General features: G+C 41.1%; 1 protein-coding gene across 18 annotated transcripts in view; it reads left to right on the forward strand.

Annotated features, from left to right (window-relative positions):
* The window catches only part of LOC126297434 (trithorax group protein osa-like), a 307,341-nt gene that overhangs the window by 189,793 nt on the left and 99,000 nt on the right, over positions 1-18,548 (forward strand). For 16 of the 18 annotated variants that reach the window (XM_049988261.1, XM_049988269.1, XM_049988262.1 and 13 more), the window contains one exon: positions 15,388-15,517. In XM_049988261.1, the coding sequence (XP_049844218.1) occupies positions 15,388-15,517 (130 nt within the window). Of the gene's footprint in view, positions 1-670; positions 1,389-1,662; positions 2,275-15,387; positions 15,518-18,548 lie in introns of those variants that run through there. The other 2 variants (XM_049988278.1, XM_049988277.1) reach the window with 2 other exon arrangements.

The raw sequence follows: 18,548 nt of genomic DNA on the forward strand, positions 1-18,548 counted from the left end.
ACAGCGGTGCTTGTAATTGACGTGTTCTATCGCCTTATGACACCCGTAGTGATGTAATTAGCAATTAATTTTGAGTATGTTCTCTAAACTGAGACCTTTTCACAAACTAGACTTCACTGAGATGTGTTGTTATATAATCCAGGAAACGAACACTACCATACGTACTGAGTGTTGTTGGATAACGGCGTTACCCGTCGCACGGTTCAGGAGTAAAAACATTAACGAATTATTAATTCACAAAGTAGTCACAGGTTTTCGCATTCGCTACGTAAACCCGAGAAGGAAGCAGTGCTCCATAATGTCTGTGCCCCTTAGAGAGCTGTGTAAGATGAAAGCAATTGAGCCACTGCACGGTGTTGGCAGCGAAGGTTAGGGGCAGGGGCGTGGCGCTCCCTAGGCGGCCGCCGGCCAAAGACTGAACTATTTACGCGAGACACCACAGCTTCAAAGCCTCATCCCCCCTCTCTCTTCCCCTCGCGCACTCCCCACCACATGCTACCTCTTTTACCGTGGCTGAGAGAGATGGAGATTGTGTGTGTGAATGTGTGTATGTGTTTGTACGTGCGTCGATGTGTGTGTGTGTGTGTGTGTGTGTGTGTGTGTGTGTGTGTGTGTGTGTGTGTGTGTGTGTGCGAGGGAGAGAGGATTGTTTCCTCCACGTGGTCGGTGACAGGTGCGGCTTCATGTCTTCGCGAGCCGAGTCCGAATGCCCAACCAAGTGAGGCCGTTTGCCAGTGTGCTCGTATGTCTGAGAGGACCAGTATGTTAGTTTGTGGGGAACTGTGCAGCCTCGGAGGGCAGGAACGCATGGCGAGCGCTGGAGCAGAGAGCGTGCGGGCGATCGAACTCGGCTGGGAGCGGGCGGACGTTTGACGCGCCCGCGCGCCACCGGCTTTTGCATGGGTTTGGGTGGCGTGCTTCTCGCGTGCGGCTCTGGTTTTCAATCGAGTTACTCTCCATCCTTATGTCAAACTGCGTCGAAAGCTGAGCTGAGAATGGCGAGTGCCAGGCACAGAGAGAGGCTTGCCGCTCCGTGGGACGGACGAATGACGTAAGCGGGGGGGTAGAGCGGGGAGAGCTACTATGCTGGAGGCAGAGCGGCGGCACGGGCTCGCCAGTCGGCCCGTAGTGTGGTGATAGTGAGTGCCCTGGGCACACACACGTCGACCGAGCCTCCCGGACAGCTCCGGCCACACGGCGCTGTTCCAACCGGCCTTCCCAGCTTTCGCTCCGTACGCCCGTTCCGCAGCCTCGACCGGTCGATATACCGGCGGAAAATGCGGGGCCGTATGCGGGAATATCGTTGTCAGACTGTTTCGACGCTGCTCTGGACGTAGTGAACCTCATTTTCTGTGTCTTGTTCGGGAACTCGCCGTATCGAACACACGGTGGGTATCGGAACCAGTATTTCCCTGTGTTGTGCTGTGTAAGTGCGTGTCTGTGTGCTGCCAGAGGTCACTGGAAGTGCGACCTTAACGGCAACGTTGTGACGTGCGACGCCCGTCGGCAGAGGCGCTGAGCACGCTGTAGAACGAATGCCACGTGTCCAGCTAATTCAAAATTTCCCTCGCAATCAGCTGATTGTGAAATGACTATCAAGACGAACAGTTTTTACATGTGCTTCGGCTTAAGGGGGGGAGGGAGGAAGGGAGTGAGGGGAAGTGGCCCAGCAAGACTGGCGACTACTAGCGGCATCGTGCGACGAACGTTGAAATTACTGGTGTTCCGCGAGTTGCCTCAAGTTGGCTTCTGCCTGTATTTTATTGTTGTTTTCGTATATCATTCACTCACCAGTCCACATTCGTTGCTCTGGATAGCACTTAATATATATTAAAAAAGAAATTATTAGGTCGTGCTAAGGTAATGGCCATCCTCGAAGGTGTGCGGTCGCTGCCAGCAGGAGGCATTTAGACTCTTATGCAGCTCTCTTTTCTCTTTACTCCATTAAGTGTATTGTGGCAGATGTGTACGAAAGAACACGGGAAAGTATTCTTTTGTAAGAGACTGAGTCATTTGCAATTCAGTAGGCAGTGTTTTGTGTTACGTTAGTGACGTACTGGTTACCGTAAAAAAATGGCCTGGATTGTGATTTGTTCCGAGTAGGATCTGAGAGAACTGGTTCTCTGATTAATTTACGCTCGGAAATTTCGAATGTGATGAAAAAGCAAGAAAAATGTGTATGTGTGTGTCTGTGAGTGTTCGTGGCTGCGCGCTAGCGCATGAAATAGGCTCAAGACTAATTTTGGATAATGACTCTTGTAACTGCTGTAACTGGTATGTAGAACTTTCGACTTTTCCTTAAAATTAGTCAGTAGCTAAAATTAGTGGAGACGCTGCTCTGCTATATTTCAACACAGTCATAATTTAATCTGTGTAGCTTTCTCAAGCCCTTTCATGCACAAAACAATGTTTGCTACAGTAATATGCATGTTTCGTTGTAAAGTAACGAAATTACAAGCAGGTGTGTTAACTGACTAAGTCTTTCACCGCACGGAATTGTGCTCAGTGTATTTGCGCTATACTAGTGATTATGACCACCTGCTAGATTCTGTACTGCGGTTTATTTTAGCTCGTAACTCCTCTGAAGCGGAACAGAATTTGCTTTGACATATGGCTGACATCGTAACAGTTTCTCAGAGATGTTTTAATCAGGTTTCTTATTTTCAAATGGAGTCCATACAATAAAAATATCGAGCATGTGTAACAGCAAACTCTGGAACACAGTTCGAATAAAAATATTTGACGAAGGATGTTTCGTATTTGTATGTTGGTAACAGAAACAATCTTCGAAATGTTATGGTTTCAGTTAAGACGAGTCAGAATTCAGTAAAACCAAGGGGAGTAGCATGCAGATATTTTTAATAACTTTGCATTGCCTTTTATAACAGATCCACAATGCTGCGGTGTTGTGACAGTGCTACTGTCAGTTTGAAGTAGTTATTTTTGTGTTAAGCCACTCACATCAGAGAAGTCTGTAAACAAAACGCTCAAATAACAGTTCCATGATGATAGAAACTGACATATGTTTCATTTGTGTTTATGAAAACAGTATCCGATCTCATCGGCTCATAGTCAACTACAACTGGCGAGTGAAATGTCCTGTGTGGTGTGACCTCGTGCTTGAACACGTGGTCTACGACAGATAAAGCAGTCTGCGCCGGCGCTCTGGAGAATATATCTTGAACTACCACTACTCCTTAATTTACACCACGTATTTGTCGCGCAGCGTCAAGCGAAATAGTAAGCACTTCATTAAAGGTGGATAAGTTTGAGAAATGACACGCTAGTATGGCCATGAACCCTATAATGTGCCAGTATTAAACTATAAAAAGCCTCTTACAAATATAATAAACATACAAAATTTCGTATGTCTTTCCGTAATTCGTGGAAGCGGATGCATGAATAACGAAGCATAGAGTTCCAAATGAATACGATACTTGCGAAAACAAAAAGGATAAACAACAAAATCGCATCCAGTCCTATATTTGACAAAACAGTTTTCGATGTCGCCAAATTACTTAATTTTCTAACAGGTCAGATTATTCGAAGTTTCTGTTTAAGCTAAATGCAGTTAACTAATACGAGCGGCAAAACCCTTGTGCTGCTGTCCTTTGGTGAAAAAACTACTAAGAACGAGAATTAGGATTTCGATACGGTCCTTAAGACACTTCATACGCGCTGCATGTACGTAGTAAACCACTGGAACGAACCCCAACAACCATTGTAAATTACAGTATTGCTGCACTTGGGATTCTAGTGATTTAGGGCATGTTGTAATGTGGGGGGGGGGGGGGGGGGGGGAGGCCAGAAAGAGAAAGAGAGAGAGAGAATCTAGCCTTTTACGGGTCGGAGAGTTGAATTCTCGCTTAGGTAGACTAGAAAAATTGAAAAGAGAAATGGATAGATTGGAATTAGAAATTGTGCGATTTAGCGAAATGCCGTGCAAGAACAACAGTTCTGGTCAGGTGAGTACGGGGTTAGGTCAAATAACGAACAAGAAGACGCGAAACCACGCCAACAATAACAAAATTACATATGCTTACTAGTTCCGCAGACGAGAAAGAGTGTGGAAAAATGTGCTAAATAAAAAAAATAGTGCATCATGAGAGATGATAAATTGTGGCGGAGACTGGAATTAGATAGATCGAACATGAAGGAAAGGATAAATAGAAGAGCATGGACTGAGGAACAGGAACGAAAGGGGAAGCCGCCTGGTAGAATTTTGCAATGATTACGATTTAACTATTGCAGAAACTTGATTTAAGCATCACAGGAGAAGGCTGTGTACATGTAAAAGACCTGTAGACAGCAGTAGGTCCCAAATAGCTTGTTTAATGGTTAGAAAATGACTTAAAAACCGCCGGCCGCGGTGGCCGAGCGGTTCTAGGCGCTTCAGTCCAGCAGAACCACGCGGCTGCTACAGTCGCAGGTTCGAATCCTGCCTCGGGCATGGATGAGTGTAATGTCCCTTAAGTTAGTTAGGTTCAAGTAGTTCTAAGTCTAGGGGACTGTTGACCTCAGATGTTAAGTCCCATACTGCTTAGAGCCATTTGAACAATTGGAACTTAAAAACCAGTTTTTAAATATCAAAACGTTTCCAGGAGTAGATTGGGCCTCTGGCTATATTTTTTAACATGGAATTGCAGATTGGAGGTGAATATATTAAGCGTTTAAGAGGAAGCATTAGGCAACTATTAACTGAATCAGGGGAAAGGAATACAGTATAAGAGGATTTGGTGGCTTTGAGAGATGTAGTGAAGGGCAGAGAAAAAGCTAGGCAGAAAGACACGGCCCAGCGCAAGTTAATGGATACGTCAGGAGATATTAAATTTTATTGATGAGAAATAGAAAGTAAAGTGTAAAAATGAAGCAGACAGAACCAAACATTCAGATATGAGACAGAAAAGCAGGCATGGCTAGAGACGAAATGCAAAGCTGTAGAAGCATGCGCGACTGCTAGAAAGGCAGATCCTGTTTATAAGAAAATTAATGATACCTTTGGAGAAGAGGGAAGTAGGTGTACGGATTTACAGAGCTCAGATATCAGTCCAGTATGAAACAAAGAGGAGAAGGTAGAAAGAATTATATACGCTGAGCGTTACGCACATATACATATAGCGACAGTATCGCATACACTAGGTATAAAAGGGAGTACTTTGATTTGTACTTGGGTGTTTCATGTGAAAATATTTCCCACGTGATTATGGCCGCACGACGGGAATTAACAGACTTTGAACGCGGAATGGTAGTTGGAGATAGACGAATGGCACATTCTATTTCGGAAATCATTAGGGAACTCAGTATTCTGAGATCCACAGTGTAAAGAATGTGCCGAGAATACCAGATTTCAGGAATTACCTCTCACCACGGACAACGCAGTGGCCGACGGCCTTCACTTAACGATCGAGAGCAGCGGCTATGGCAGCAGACCCCCGACGCTAGTGCCTTTGCTAACAGCGCGATATCGCGTACGACGCCTCTCCTGGGTTCGTGACCATACCGGTTGGATCCTGGGCGACTGCAAAACCGTAACCTGGTCACACGAGTCCGGATTTCAGTTGGTAAGAGCTGATGGTGGGGTTAGAGAGTGGCCCAGACCCCACTGGGTCCTGGTTATATTCGACTATTTGGAGATCATTTGCAACCATTCGTGGACTTCAAGTTTTCAAACAGCGATGGAATTCGTATGGATGAAATGCGCCATGTCACCGGGCCATAGCTGTTCTCAATTTGTTTGAAGAACGTTCAGGACTCTTCGCGCGAATTATTTGGCCACCCATATGACCGGACATGAATCCGATCAGACATTTACGATACATAATCGAGAGGTTAGCTCGTACACTAAATCCTGCTCTGGCAACTCCTTTGCAATTATGGACGGCTACAGAGGCACCATGGTTCAGTATTTCTGCAGGGGACACCCATGACTTGTCGAGCCCGTGTCACGTCAAGTTGCTGCACTACGACGGGCAAAAGGAGGCCCGACACGGTATTAGTAGGTATCCCGTAACTTTAGTCATCTCTCAAAATGATGGAAACAGAAGAGGTGAAGATGGGATGGGTTATTCGATCCAGTTAGAAAATACTGAAAGACGTAAGTTAAAGCAAGTCGGGATTTTGCTAATTCACGAAATGCAAATGTCGGGATGATTTCTTCCAAAGACCATGGCCAATTCCCCTTCCTATCCACTCTGCCGCTAATGACCTCGCCGTGGACAGGACGTTACACGCCAAAACAGTTTCACCTGCTACGCAGGGTGTATGGGACCCTTCCGAGACCGAGAAGACAGTAATAATTCCCAGAAAAGAAACATGCTGACAGGTGCGAGTTAATAGCAAACCATAAATTTAATAGGCCGTAGTTATAAAATCTTAACACACATGATCTACAAAAGCATGGTAAAGCCGACCTGAGGGAAGATCGGTTTGGGTTCTGCAGAAGCGTAGGAACCCACGAAACATGGTGAACCTGCAATGTAGAAGATGTGTTGAATAATTTATACAATTTGTAGATTTAGAAAAATGTGTCGACAGTTTTGGTTGGAATGCACTCAGTGAAATTCTGAAGTTATGGGAGACAAAATACAGGGAAAGAAAGACTGTCTACAGCTTGTACTGAAACTAGACTGCAATTAAGATCCGAAGGGCATATAAAGGACGCAGTGATTGAGGAGAGGTTGGGACAGGGTTGTAGCCTATTCGGGGTGTTATCCAATCCGTTTATCGTGTATGCAGTAAAGAAAACAGAGAAATTTGGAACTGAAGAAGAAATAAAACAAAATTAGGTTTGCCGATAATAATGACATTCTTTTAGAGATGTCGAAGCACTTGGAAGGTCATAATGTATAGCTATTGAAGAGTGTGTGAGTGTTAAAAGATGAACATCGGTAAATGTGTTATGTAGTGTAGTTGAATTAAATCAGATGATGAAAGAATTGTATTAGGAAATGAGACATTTAAAAGCGTTTTGATATTTGGACAGCAAAATTACTAATGGTAACAGAAATACGGTATATAAAGTATCAAAAATAGCAAGAAAAAGAAATATTTGTTAACATTGAACATGAATTTAAATGTTACAAAATCTTTTTTCTGTAAGCCATACGTGGAAATGAAACGTGGATGATAAACAGTACAGACAAAAATAGAATGTAAGGTTCTGAAAAAGTTATAAGAGAATGATGACGGTTAGATGGCTTGATAGAGTAACTTATGAATTACTGAATCGAATTGGAAGTAGGAGATGAGCTTTATATGACTCAAATGGAATAACTTCATATTTCACATCCTCAGGAACTGACAAATGAGGGGAAAAACTGAACAGAGAGACGGAAGCTAGACTTACACGAGGTACACAGCGTAGCGTGAAGAGCTGGTTCAAACCAGTCATCTGATTGATGACCTCAACTAGTGGGGGTTGGAATGATGTAGATTTACAAGAGCCGTTGATTTTGATAGTCGAAATGTGTTGGGGAGGGGGGGGGGGGGGAGTACTAAGCCAGTGTTATGACACCGAAAGAAGTTTAATGTACTGATATCAATGAATTCCTATGCATCTGCATAATCACCTTTATTACTCAAATAATAAGATAATTACAGGTTCTGTCAACGGTTACAATATATGTTCAGATTAGTTAAGCAGTTTGCATTGTAACACGAAGTTCGTAAATTCCTCCGTTCTATCTAGATACTGCCTGAAATTTTCGCGCCTTGAGCAGAGGTGTTCCGCAAGAACACAGTCTGTGGCTTTCTTCTACTGGCATTTTCAAACTTGCAACTGGGTATTAAAATGGCCATTTCACATAGCAGTACGGCGGACATTATGTTTTGGTCAGTTTCCAAGTCACGCGTTGAATAGCTGTACTATGGGCAAGATAGCTTCGAGGTTTCAGGGCAACCTACCAGTGCATTAGGAAAGACCGGCTTTGCAGTGGAGTGTGTCGTTTCACATAGGAACCATCCTTCCACACAGTGATACCAAAGCAATGCTGAAAACAGGGCGATGAGTATTTTAGCCGGGAATTTGCAACACGAGAAGCCGCTGACTACTTTCACATTTTGCCCCGAGTGTCAGACATGACACCATTGACAGCACAAAGAATTAGGCACAGTGTAGTTCATATACACACGCATAACGAACAAGACGCTGGTAAATTTATCTTGTTCAATAAGGAGATGGTAACTGTGTAACAATATTAAAGTTAGCGATACCTCAGAGCCACATACCCACTTCGCCGATATCTAGGGGCTTTGATGTGTGACTGTAAATGTTAAAAACGTGCCTGAATGTGAAGTGAAAACTGTTAAACGCTAATTGTATTAGTATTCTACTAATCGAGCACCGCAATATATTCGCACGTGTCGGTGCATATGGATAGAACAATCAAATGGCTCTAAGCACTATGGGACTTAACATCTGAGGTCATCAGTCCCCTAGACTTAGAACTACTTAAACCTAACTAACCTAAGGACATCACACACATCCATGCCCGAGGCAGGATTCGAACCTGCGACCGTAGCAGCAGCGCGGTTCCGGACTGAAGTGCATATGGATAGAAATGAAGGTGCTATATGAGTGTTAGGTCGAGGCAAACAGCGTTACTGACTCTCCAATAGTCCATCACAGATTGGTGGGTAAGTGTATCAGAAAACAATCTGCAGAGTACTCCATCTGGTTTATTGTATATTCCACTTAAATCCGGAACTCAACCTCGCACATGGGACATTACTGTACGTGTTGTTGTTGTCTTCAGTCCAGGGACTTGTTTGATGCAGCTCTCCATGCTACTCTATTTTGTGCAAGCCTCTTCATCTCCAAGCAACTATTGCAACCTACATCGCCGACTGGTGTGGCCGAGCGGTTCTAGGCCCTTCAGTCTGGAACCGCGCGACCGATACGGTCGCAGGTTCAAATCCTGCCTCGGCCATGGATGTGTGTGATGTCCTTAGATTAGTTCAAAGTTCTAGGGGACTTATGACCTCAGATGTTAAGTCCCATATTGCTCAGAGCCATTTGAACGATTTGCAGTCTACATCCTTATGAATCTGCTAAGCGTGTTCATCTCTTCGTCTCCCTCTACTACTTTTACCCTCCACGCTTCCCTCCCGTACTAAATTGGTGATTCCGTGATGCCTCAGAACGTGTCCTAGCAACCGATCCCTTCTTGTAGTCAAGTTGTGCCACAAAGTCCTCTTCTCCCCAATTCTGTTCAGTACCTCCTGGTCATTTACGTGATCTACCCATCTAATCTCCAGCATTCTTCTGTAGCACCACATTTCGAAAGTTTCTATTCTTTTCTTGTTTAAACTGTTTATCGTCCATGTCTCACTTCCGTGCATGGCTACACTCCATACAAATACTTTCAGAAAAGAATTCCTGACACTTAAATCTACACTCAATGTTAACAGATTTCTCTTCTCCAGAAATGGTTTCCTTGCCATAGCCAGTCTACATTTTATATCCTACCTTCTTTGACAATCATCTGTTATTTTGCTCCCCAAATAGCAAAACTCCTTTACTACTTGAAGTCTCATTTCCTAATCTGATTCCCTCGGCATGACTTGATTTAATTCTATTACATTTCATTATCCTCGCTTTGCTTTTGTTGCTGTTGCCCGCATCTCGTGGTCGTGCGGTAGCGTTCTCGCTTCCCGCGCCCGGGTTCGATTCCCGGCGGGGTCAGGGATTTTCTCTTCCTCGTGATGGCTGAGTGTTGTGTGTTGTCCTTGGGTTAGTTAGGTTTAAGTAGTTCTAAGTTCTAGGGGACTGATGACCACAGATGTTAAGTCCCATAGTGCTCAGAGCCATTTGGTTTTTTTTTTTTTTTTTTTTTTTTTTTTTTTTTTTTTTTTCTGTTCATCGTATATCCACCTTTCAAGACACTATCCATTCCGTTCAGCTGCTCTTCCATGTCCTTTGCTGGCTGTAAAGAAGTTAATAGACTATTGTCTCTCTGCCTGTCTGCTGTTGGAAGAAATAACCATGGATATAGTATTTACGCAAAATGTATATGACGAAGTCGATGCAGATAACTAAATAGCCGTTCTAGATTCACGGTTCAGATTGTCATCTGGATAAGACTGTAGTATCACTTTAAAGCAATAGAACTTCCGTGTCACCTCTATAACAGAAATATGAAAATGCGGTTGCTTCAGACCTCGAGTTTTAGGAAAGGTAACGAGAAAAGAAGCTGAAACATACTGGGGAATCTAAAAAAACTTGCAATGAATAGTAAGTAATAGAAGGGGATGAATATCTAAAAGGCAGCGCTAGTAAGGCCCTTCCAGACTTAGGAATGTGTAATATATACAAGTGAAAAAAACTGCTGCTGCTGGATGGAACAAGTCAGTGGCTATAGAAAGGATTGCGCGACATTACAGACGGTCACAGTCAAGTAATGTCGTCCATTGTTAGAGTAGTGTTTGTGACGGGTTTTATTACCAGTTGGGATAAACACGTTCGTTTGCTGTCGTGTGCAAAATCGATCACGTTCTATTCAAATGGCTCGGAGCCCTATGGGACTTAACATCTGTGGTCATCAGTCGATCATGTTCTGTGTAAATATTATCAACAACTACAAACTGAAGTAATGGCCGAGCGAAAAATTTCTTCCGGGACTGCGATTTTAATAAACACGTCGCTTCTGCTCTTCATGTCAAGTGCTTGGAGTGGTGCCACGGTTAGTCAAGTTTGTTAATTATCCCAAATAACAAAGTAATTGACAGAACGTTCAAATATACAAGAAAATAGCAATACAGCAACTGTGATATTACATGCGAGTATGCTAACTAAGAGACCTTGATTTATTGCGGGGGAGAAAATGAAATGAATTCAGTTCCCTGAAGTGCACTGTTGGTGACTAGCACGGTTCACAATAGTGTAGCATACACCCTCATGCTAACGTGACGCTCTGGTTTACAGAAACGTGCAGTGCTGCGCTCTGCTGGGGTTCATCGTGATTGGACAGCTTAGACGTTCCCACTACACGATTGTTTCATTCTAAACTCTTCCACGTATCCCCTAATTGTAAAAACATCCGAATGACGAAACACAGCTGTAGGCAGTGCTACCACGAAATTTGTACCGGCAGTTTTTGTAAACGTAAGTTATTACTCGGCTCTCGCACCCGTTGTTCTCATTTACATTGTAGTACGTTGGATTGTATTTATTGACAGCTTTGCCGCGTATCTTTTTTTCTGTTACACACAAGCCTGGACAGTTACGTATGCTACTCACCTGGCTCAGAGTTCGAAAATTCGAATAGCAGCCAATGGACTAATTAGCGTATTTTATACACGTATAAGTTTATGCTGTCTGGGCTGCCGTGTCCTCCCCAGACACATCTTTCACAGATCCAGAACAGGAAGAACACCAGTCCTACTACAATCTCTACGCAGCTAGGGAACACGAGGGGACTACGGAGGGCCCCACATTACTGCTGTTGTCTGACGTTAGTACCTGCGGGCGACTCAGGCCATCAGTAGACAGGTGAATTGCAAAGGCAGGGAAAATGTCGGAATTGCTAACGACGTTCCATCAACTGATAACACAACTGTGGGAACGAGTAAGGAAAAGCCAACGCTCTTATTTAATGTTTGACTATTTACTGCATTGCAACACTTTCCTATAAAGTTTTCTGACCTTGTAATGACGGAAAAGTTTGAATACTAAAAAGGACACGTATTGCACCCAAAATTACTTTTTTACTGTTCAACAGAGCGTGCACGTTTATGATAGTTCGTGAAAAATTAACAATTTTCCGAATTAGAACCCAGTTCGTTGTCACTCATCTCGTCAGTTTCTTTCGCTAAATTTGCGTCTTTATTTGCAAAAAATATTAGTTTGTGCAATATCACAGTAATATTAGTAATTTATCACAATGTGAAGCCTTTCATTTTTTGCGGTCGATGTAAAATATATAGTGCACCAAGGGCGCCTATACGGTAGTTTGTAGGAGCGGGGCGGAGGGCCGGCTAGACATGAATGGTATATTTTTAATATTTTGGAAGAAGTCATAAAAAGTTCCACGTCCTGCCCCGTTCATACCCTAGATAATACTGACTTTTAAATCGTTTTGTTGAAAGAAAAACGCCTAACTGCGCCATATTTTTTTTTTCCTTTTCCCTGAGAGCTGAAGATGGGGAGAGGCCTTGCCGCCCCCCCCCCACCCCCACCCCCACCCCACCCCCGCCCCCAATTAACTAGAACTTCAGACTGTGCTGCAGATCAGTCTGTTACCTTCTCTCTCTCTCTGTCTGTGTGTGTGTGTGTGTGTGTGTGTGTGTGTGTGTAATAGCAGAAGAGTCCATGAAATGCCCTTTGGTAGTGAGTTGGGTTTGGGTTCCAATCATGCACACAGCTTTAATGTGCCCAGAAGCTTCACTACCATCAAACATACTGATCTGGATTTTGACACTGATGTAAAGGACCCCTTACATATTCCAGCATATTTCTCAAATGTGTTGTTATGTAATCAGAGTTCCCTAAAATATCAAGAAATAAATGGAATAGACATAGCTTGTTTACCAAAATTGTTCTGCTCATCACGTTCAAAGCCTTCTTTTTGTCATATCATCACAAGATGTGGTTATTCCACTACAAAGAGAGGGAGGGGTCTTGAGCAGTGCTTTCAGTATTTAAAATTGAAGAATTATTGGATTTTACTACTTCCAAATATAGAATTGAAACTGAATGTACCGAACTTAAATTTTAATTTTGTGTGATTACACTAGACTATTCTTCACAAGGTCATCAATGTTGTAACACATTTAGTGATACCAGAATGCAATGTATGTGTCAGAGTTTAAAGTCCAGAACACAGCAGATACAGTTCATGAAGACCTTATATGCGTGAATATCCACCCAGATGGAGCCCGTGATAGAGCGAAATGGAGACAACCGATCCATGTAGTGGACCCCAAAGGCCCAAGGGAAAAACTGGCAGGAAAAGAAGAAGAAGATACTGTAACTGAAACAGTTATGATAATCAAGTTGGAATTCTGTAGTTTACTAAGCTTGCAATGTGATGATTAAAACTGAGCACTTACTTGCACACCACTCTAAGGTTTTGTTATTCTAGTCTCCAATTCACAAATCTCCAATACAAAATTTGTGAATTTTTCAGTAGCCTCTGTTTAAGATGAGAAACAGAACACAACAATGAGTTTGTTTCAGTTGAATTGTGTATTTCTTCTAAGGCTGTTTTGTGAGTGTAACATTCCACTAATGCGAACAGTACCTTCTGGGTTAGTTTGTGGTATTGGAGCCCCCCCCCCCCCCTCCCCTAAAATCCTGTTTGTGGTGGCAGACTGACTTGTAGCATAGACCAAGGTCTAGGACTAAGAAAACATGTATCAGATAATCAACAAGCAATGTGATGCATATTATGAACATACATTGTAAACAAACTACAAAAATGTAGGGCTCAGGTCCACTACAAAATATTTACCCCTGTCTGGAGTACATGCTAAGGAAGGGAGTCTAGAATAATGCAATAAATGAAAAGTAGTTTCTTATGAAGATTTATAAATAGGGGTGGTTTTACTACTGAGAGCACAACAAGTAAAATATTTTTTACACTTTTATTACCATATGTTATGCTTTCACAGCAAATGGATGGTGAACTCTTGCAAATTATAAACAAGTTTCATTCTCCCCCCCCCCCCCCCCCCATATTTGATACAATTAATGCAACAGTTCTCAATGAGACATGTGTTGAAGTATGGCACCAAAGCCAAACACACAAAATTTGATGTTATGGTGTACCACAAAGTCATTAATTAAAAAAAAAAATTATCCACATATACAGAAAAAATAAAGTGCCCTCCTGTATAAATGGGGAAGGGTAGAGTGCCTTACTGACAACTGTAGTTGACATAATCACAAATAATGAAAAATTTTGTTTCCTGGAGATATTATAAAATTGCACACCTAGTAATTGTAAAATGAGTTTATTACAAAAGATTGTAATGATTCACTCTGGAAAATTTGGTTAATGCGTTGAAGATGTTACCAAATGCATATCATAGTATTATGGAACTTCTTGGAGGTTGGTTGTAACTAGTGGTACTGGATGTCAGTTTTGATCTATCACATACCAGTGCTGTTGTGTATTGCACAGCCTTAGGTCTAGGTTAGTTCAGAATGTGAAAGTTCCATTTTGTGATGGTGAAGCTAATAAATGTGAATTTGAGATCTTAGCTGAGATATCATGTTGACCTGTAGTGTAGCTTGAGACGTAAGTTGGGAGGTGACAATTTGCATGTGGTTTGATGGTGCCAATGAATGTGATAACTATATTTCTTCTCGTTATGGTGCATATTAAACCACATGGTATTTCAGTGAGTGGTTTATGTCTACCATTGCATGCTGTATTTGGAAAAAGGAAAAATCCAATAATTCTTCAATTTGAAAATGTTTAGAACACAGTATAAGTTTCACTTTAAGTATATACCAGAACTGAGCTACCAAATACTAATTTCATTCCTTTTAAAGCTGCAGTAGTATTGACATACCATGCAAGTTTCAGAGTATTTGTCTCAATTTATATCATGATCCCAACATAGAATACAAACATGAACAGCACAGGAACATTAAAAAGAGAAGCCTAATGAGTAAGGACACAAATGATTCGTGTTATTAACAGCACAGTTTGCCCAGACTGCAGATTTTTTTATATCAACAGAATGCCATGAAAGAATGAAATATGATAGATCAACATAAAACTACATCATTTGCTACCTTTTAAAATTAGAGATTGGGATCAGAGATTGGCCGATATCACAGAGTAGGAGGAAACATTAATGATTTTACAGTGGAATAGTGATATAGAAAAGAAAGTTGCCAACCACCGAATTTGTTGAAGTGAAATGAGTGGGACATGGAGGAAACCTTGATTGTGGTTGGCTGATGTTTGCTAAAGATCTCTAATTTTACGCAAATGTTAAAAATATTTGTTACCAGAAATGAGTAAAAGAAGACATTTTTAACATACAGTATCTATGTACTGTTCATTTGTTACTTGTATAGCCCCCTGGGAAAGTGAAATATTTTATGTGACAAAATTGTATTGTGTACAAAAAGGTGGATTACTTGACACATCACACATTCATATTTGTAGCTGTAAATACTATTCTTAGTAGCTGTTAAATACATTCTGGCATTTTTCCATTCATATGCACATCAAAAGACCTGCATAAAGAGTATGTTTCTATTTGCATTATTAATGTTGCATGGGAAAAATTGATGTTTTAATTTTAAATTAATTTTAAAAGGATGGACAACCTATAATATGAGATTTTTTTTATGCATAGTGATGCAGTGTCAGTCTCGTACTTTAGAAATGAATTTCAACACTGGATACTTGACATCTCTGTTATTGTTTTCAGGATCTGACTGGGCAGAATAGCAATGACAGCTCAAGCGGTCCAGCACCGGGCACGCCCAATTCTCAGGGTATGAGACCCACTCCATCGCCGACTGGCTCCACAGGCTCCCGCTCAATGTCCCCAGCTGTCGGTTAGTATCAGTGCATAAAATCTGCATAAAAACAGACTTACGAGGGCTGTAGAGGTAGCAGCCCCATTCTGGCCATGGCAGATATTCAGGATTACACATTAGATCATGCAATGTTCTGGATGATTTGTTAAAACAAAATGCAAAAAGTGACCTTAAAGAGTGTTAATTTACATTTATGTCACAGTTTACATGCAGAAAAAATCACAATACCTTCAGTAATCGCTGCTCTTCATAAATGGTAACATCTCAAACTTTGGCATATTTCAGATAATATTTTTTGTTATTTTAACAAAGTTAATGGGTACAACGTGGGAATTTATACACCTGCTGTCACCTATAGATTATATTAGATTAGATTTACTTTAATTCCAAGTGATCCGTAGTGAGGAGGTGCTCCAGGATGTAGAACATGTCAGTCCTGTTGTGTGTAGTTTGTTGAAAGATATTTTCCTTCATTTTTCAGATTACTGTTCTTAATTATTGTGCAGTGTAACATTCATATTGCTATTTATGACAGTGGAATAAAAAGAATGGAAAGAGGGAAACTCTGTGACAATATTACAGGAAATTGTTAAACACATAATAATGAACAACTAGTCCCTGTTATTTATTTAGTTATTTCAAGTAATTTGAGGAATGTTCCTTCTCTAAGTTCAAATATGAAATCTTAGTGAGGAAAGAGCTAATATTAAGTCCAAGAAAGAATTATTGTTATCATAATTATTTACTTCTTCGCCAATTTCTTTCTCAGATATAGGGCATGTTTCTGTCACAAATTTGTATTCTCTCTTCTGTAATTCACAGTAGCTTACAGACAGAGGTTCCAGGTTGCAGAACCTAGTAGGATGTCTTCCGCAACAAATCAAACAGTAATAGAGGAGAAGTGTAATTTCATTAAAAAAAATATGAACCCTCTGTTGCAATTTGTTATGCTCAGTCCCTACTTTTTACACACACACACACACACACACACACACACACACACAAAAAGAAAGAAAATGTCAGTAATGTAACACATTGCTGAATGTAAGAATCAGAGAATTTATGTCAAAGTTTTTCCACCTGGTGCAGTACTTTTGCTGCAAGAACTGGTTAAAATGACGAAACATATTAAGTTTGAAGTTACCTACTCATGACTAAACAGGGTGTTGCAGAAATGTCTATTTTTTGCATACTACTGATGAACACATGTAGACAGGTACACCCTGGAAGGGTATGGGACACAAATAGTTGTTACCATATTTTACAGACTATAAGATGGCGTGGACTATATGATGCACCTTAATTTTTAAGCAGTTAAAAAAAAAACATTTTTACCGTTTGTGTTATTACATAGTAAAGGCGGACTAAAAGAAATTCTTTGTTTATAAAAACGAACTGGCCTTTAAAATCCCTGAAAATCTTCATCGAAACCTTCTTCTTCTTCGTATATAAGATTGCCTTCACTGCCATTGAGAACATTACTTATGTCGCACTTCTTGAAAGGTCTAACAATAACGTCTTCTCTCACTCTAGACCAAGACTGCTGTATCCACTGATACACTTCTTTGATTGTAGGTTGCTCTAAAGCACCCTTCAGTGTGAATTCATGTGGCGTTTCCTCCATCATCCATTTGTTCTATTCCTCTCTTATATATACTTTAAATGGGTTATTTATTGAGACGTCAGTAGGTTGCAGTTGTGAAGTAAGTCCTCCTGGAATAACAGCAAGCTCTGTATTTCCCTGTTTCAGTTTCTGTTTCAAAAACTTTTTGAAGTGACTAATAACATGACCTAGTGCGAGAAGATAACTCTTCTGCAATAAAGCAGCTTTCCTTCTCTCCCCAACTCTGTTAATCCATAATTTCATACCAGACTTGTCCATCCAGCTTTTGTCATGTACATGAAGTATATGGTACTTCAGAAGGTTTTAGCATTGTTCTGCACATGAAAATGATCGTTGGATTATGTTTAGTCCTGTCAGCACAACAGGAAAGGGTGACACTGTAATGAATTTTTTCATGCCTACTTAACAGTTTTAGCACCTTTCATGGCAACAATTCTGTTAGTCAGCACATCTGATATCTGAGGCGTTTCGTCCATATGCGCTGTTTGTCTTAGTTCTACACTGGTTTTCTTTTGATGTTTAATAATAATAATAATAGTGTAATAATAATAATAATAATAATAATAATAATAATAATAATAATAATAATAATAATAATAATGCTAAGTCCATGATGCTTCATAAATGTGTAGCACCAACCAACCCCCCACCCCCACCCCATGAAGTCTGTTGAGTTTCAGTGTAACGCTGGCTTACGAACATGTTTTTGAATCATTTTTGTTTTAATGCCATTTTGACAGTGCACCTGAGAGAGTTTGAGTCAATTGTCTGAAGGAACCAAGTGCATCTTGTACTAAAAAAGAAAATACAGTAGTTATCAACTCAGTTGAGTTGTGCAACTTCAGCTTCAGGAAACTAGAACTGTTTGACTGCAATACAAAAACTGTTTGATGTAAAGAATAGGTCCAGGGCACTTCCCCTCTGCTGCACCATAGATTGGCAAGGTAATGTTTTGTGTGCCAGTGGGAAGATGGTTGTATGATTTTTGAGTTTTTTGGTGTATGTTCTGTTTGCCATTTGAATGTCATAATTTTGTTCTAGCTACAAACATTGCTGACCACTTCTTTGTCACATGCATAGCATGTCCTATTGTTGTAGCTACGGTGAGGCATAAGGCTGTAGTAGTTGCCCTGTCTGTATTCCGCCTCCCCCCTTCTGTCCCTTGACTATGTTGCTCATCCGGCAGTATTATTAAGATTGGAACAAAAGAAACTAGCTTCAATTCATTGCTATGAAACAAGTGGTCTCTCTGCTGTTGTGAAGTTGGCTAGTTCAAGTGACCTGTTGACTCATTTGTGTTCACATCAAACCGCATGACCTACATTGCAAACACTGCAATGTAAAACAGAGTACAGCTCCAATTTTAAAATTTACCCAGAAGTTTGGCGTGTGTCACAGGCATGTATGTTATCACGCAGAGTTAAA

This window comes from Schistocerca gregaria, chromosome X, assembly GCF_023897955.1.
Source record: "Schistocerca gregaria isolate iqSchGreg1 chromosome X, iqSchGreg1.2, whole genome shotgun sequence".
NCBI lineage: Eukaryota > Metazoa > Arthropoda > Insecta > Orthoptera > Acrididae > Schistocerca > Schistocerca gregaria.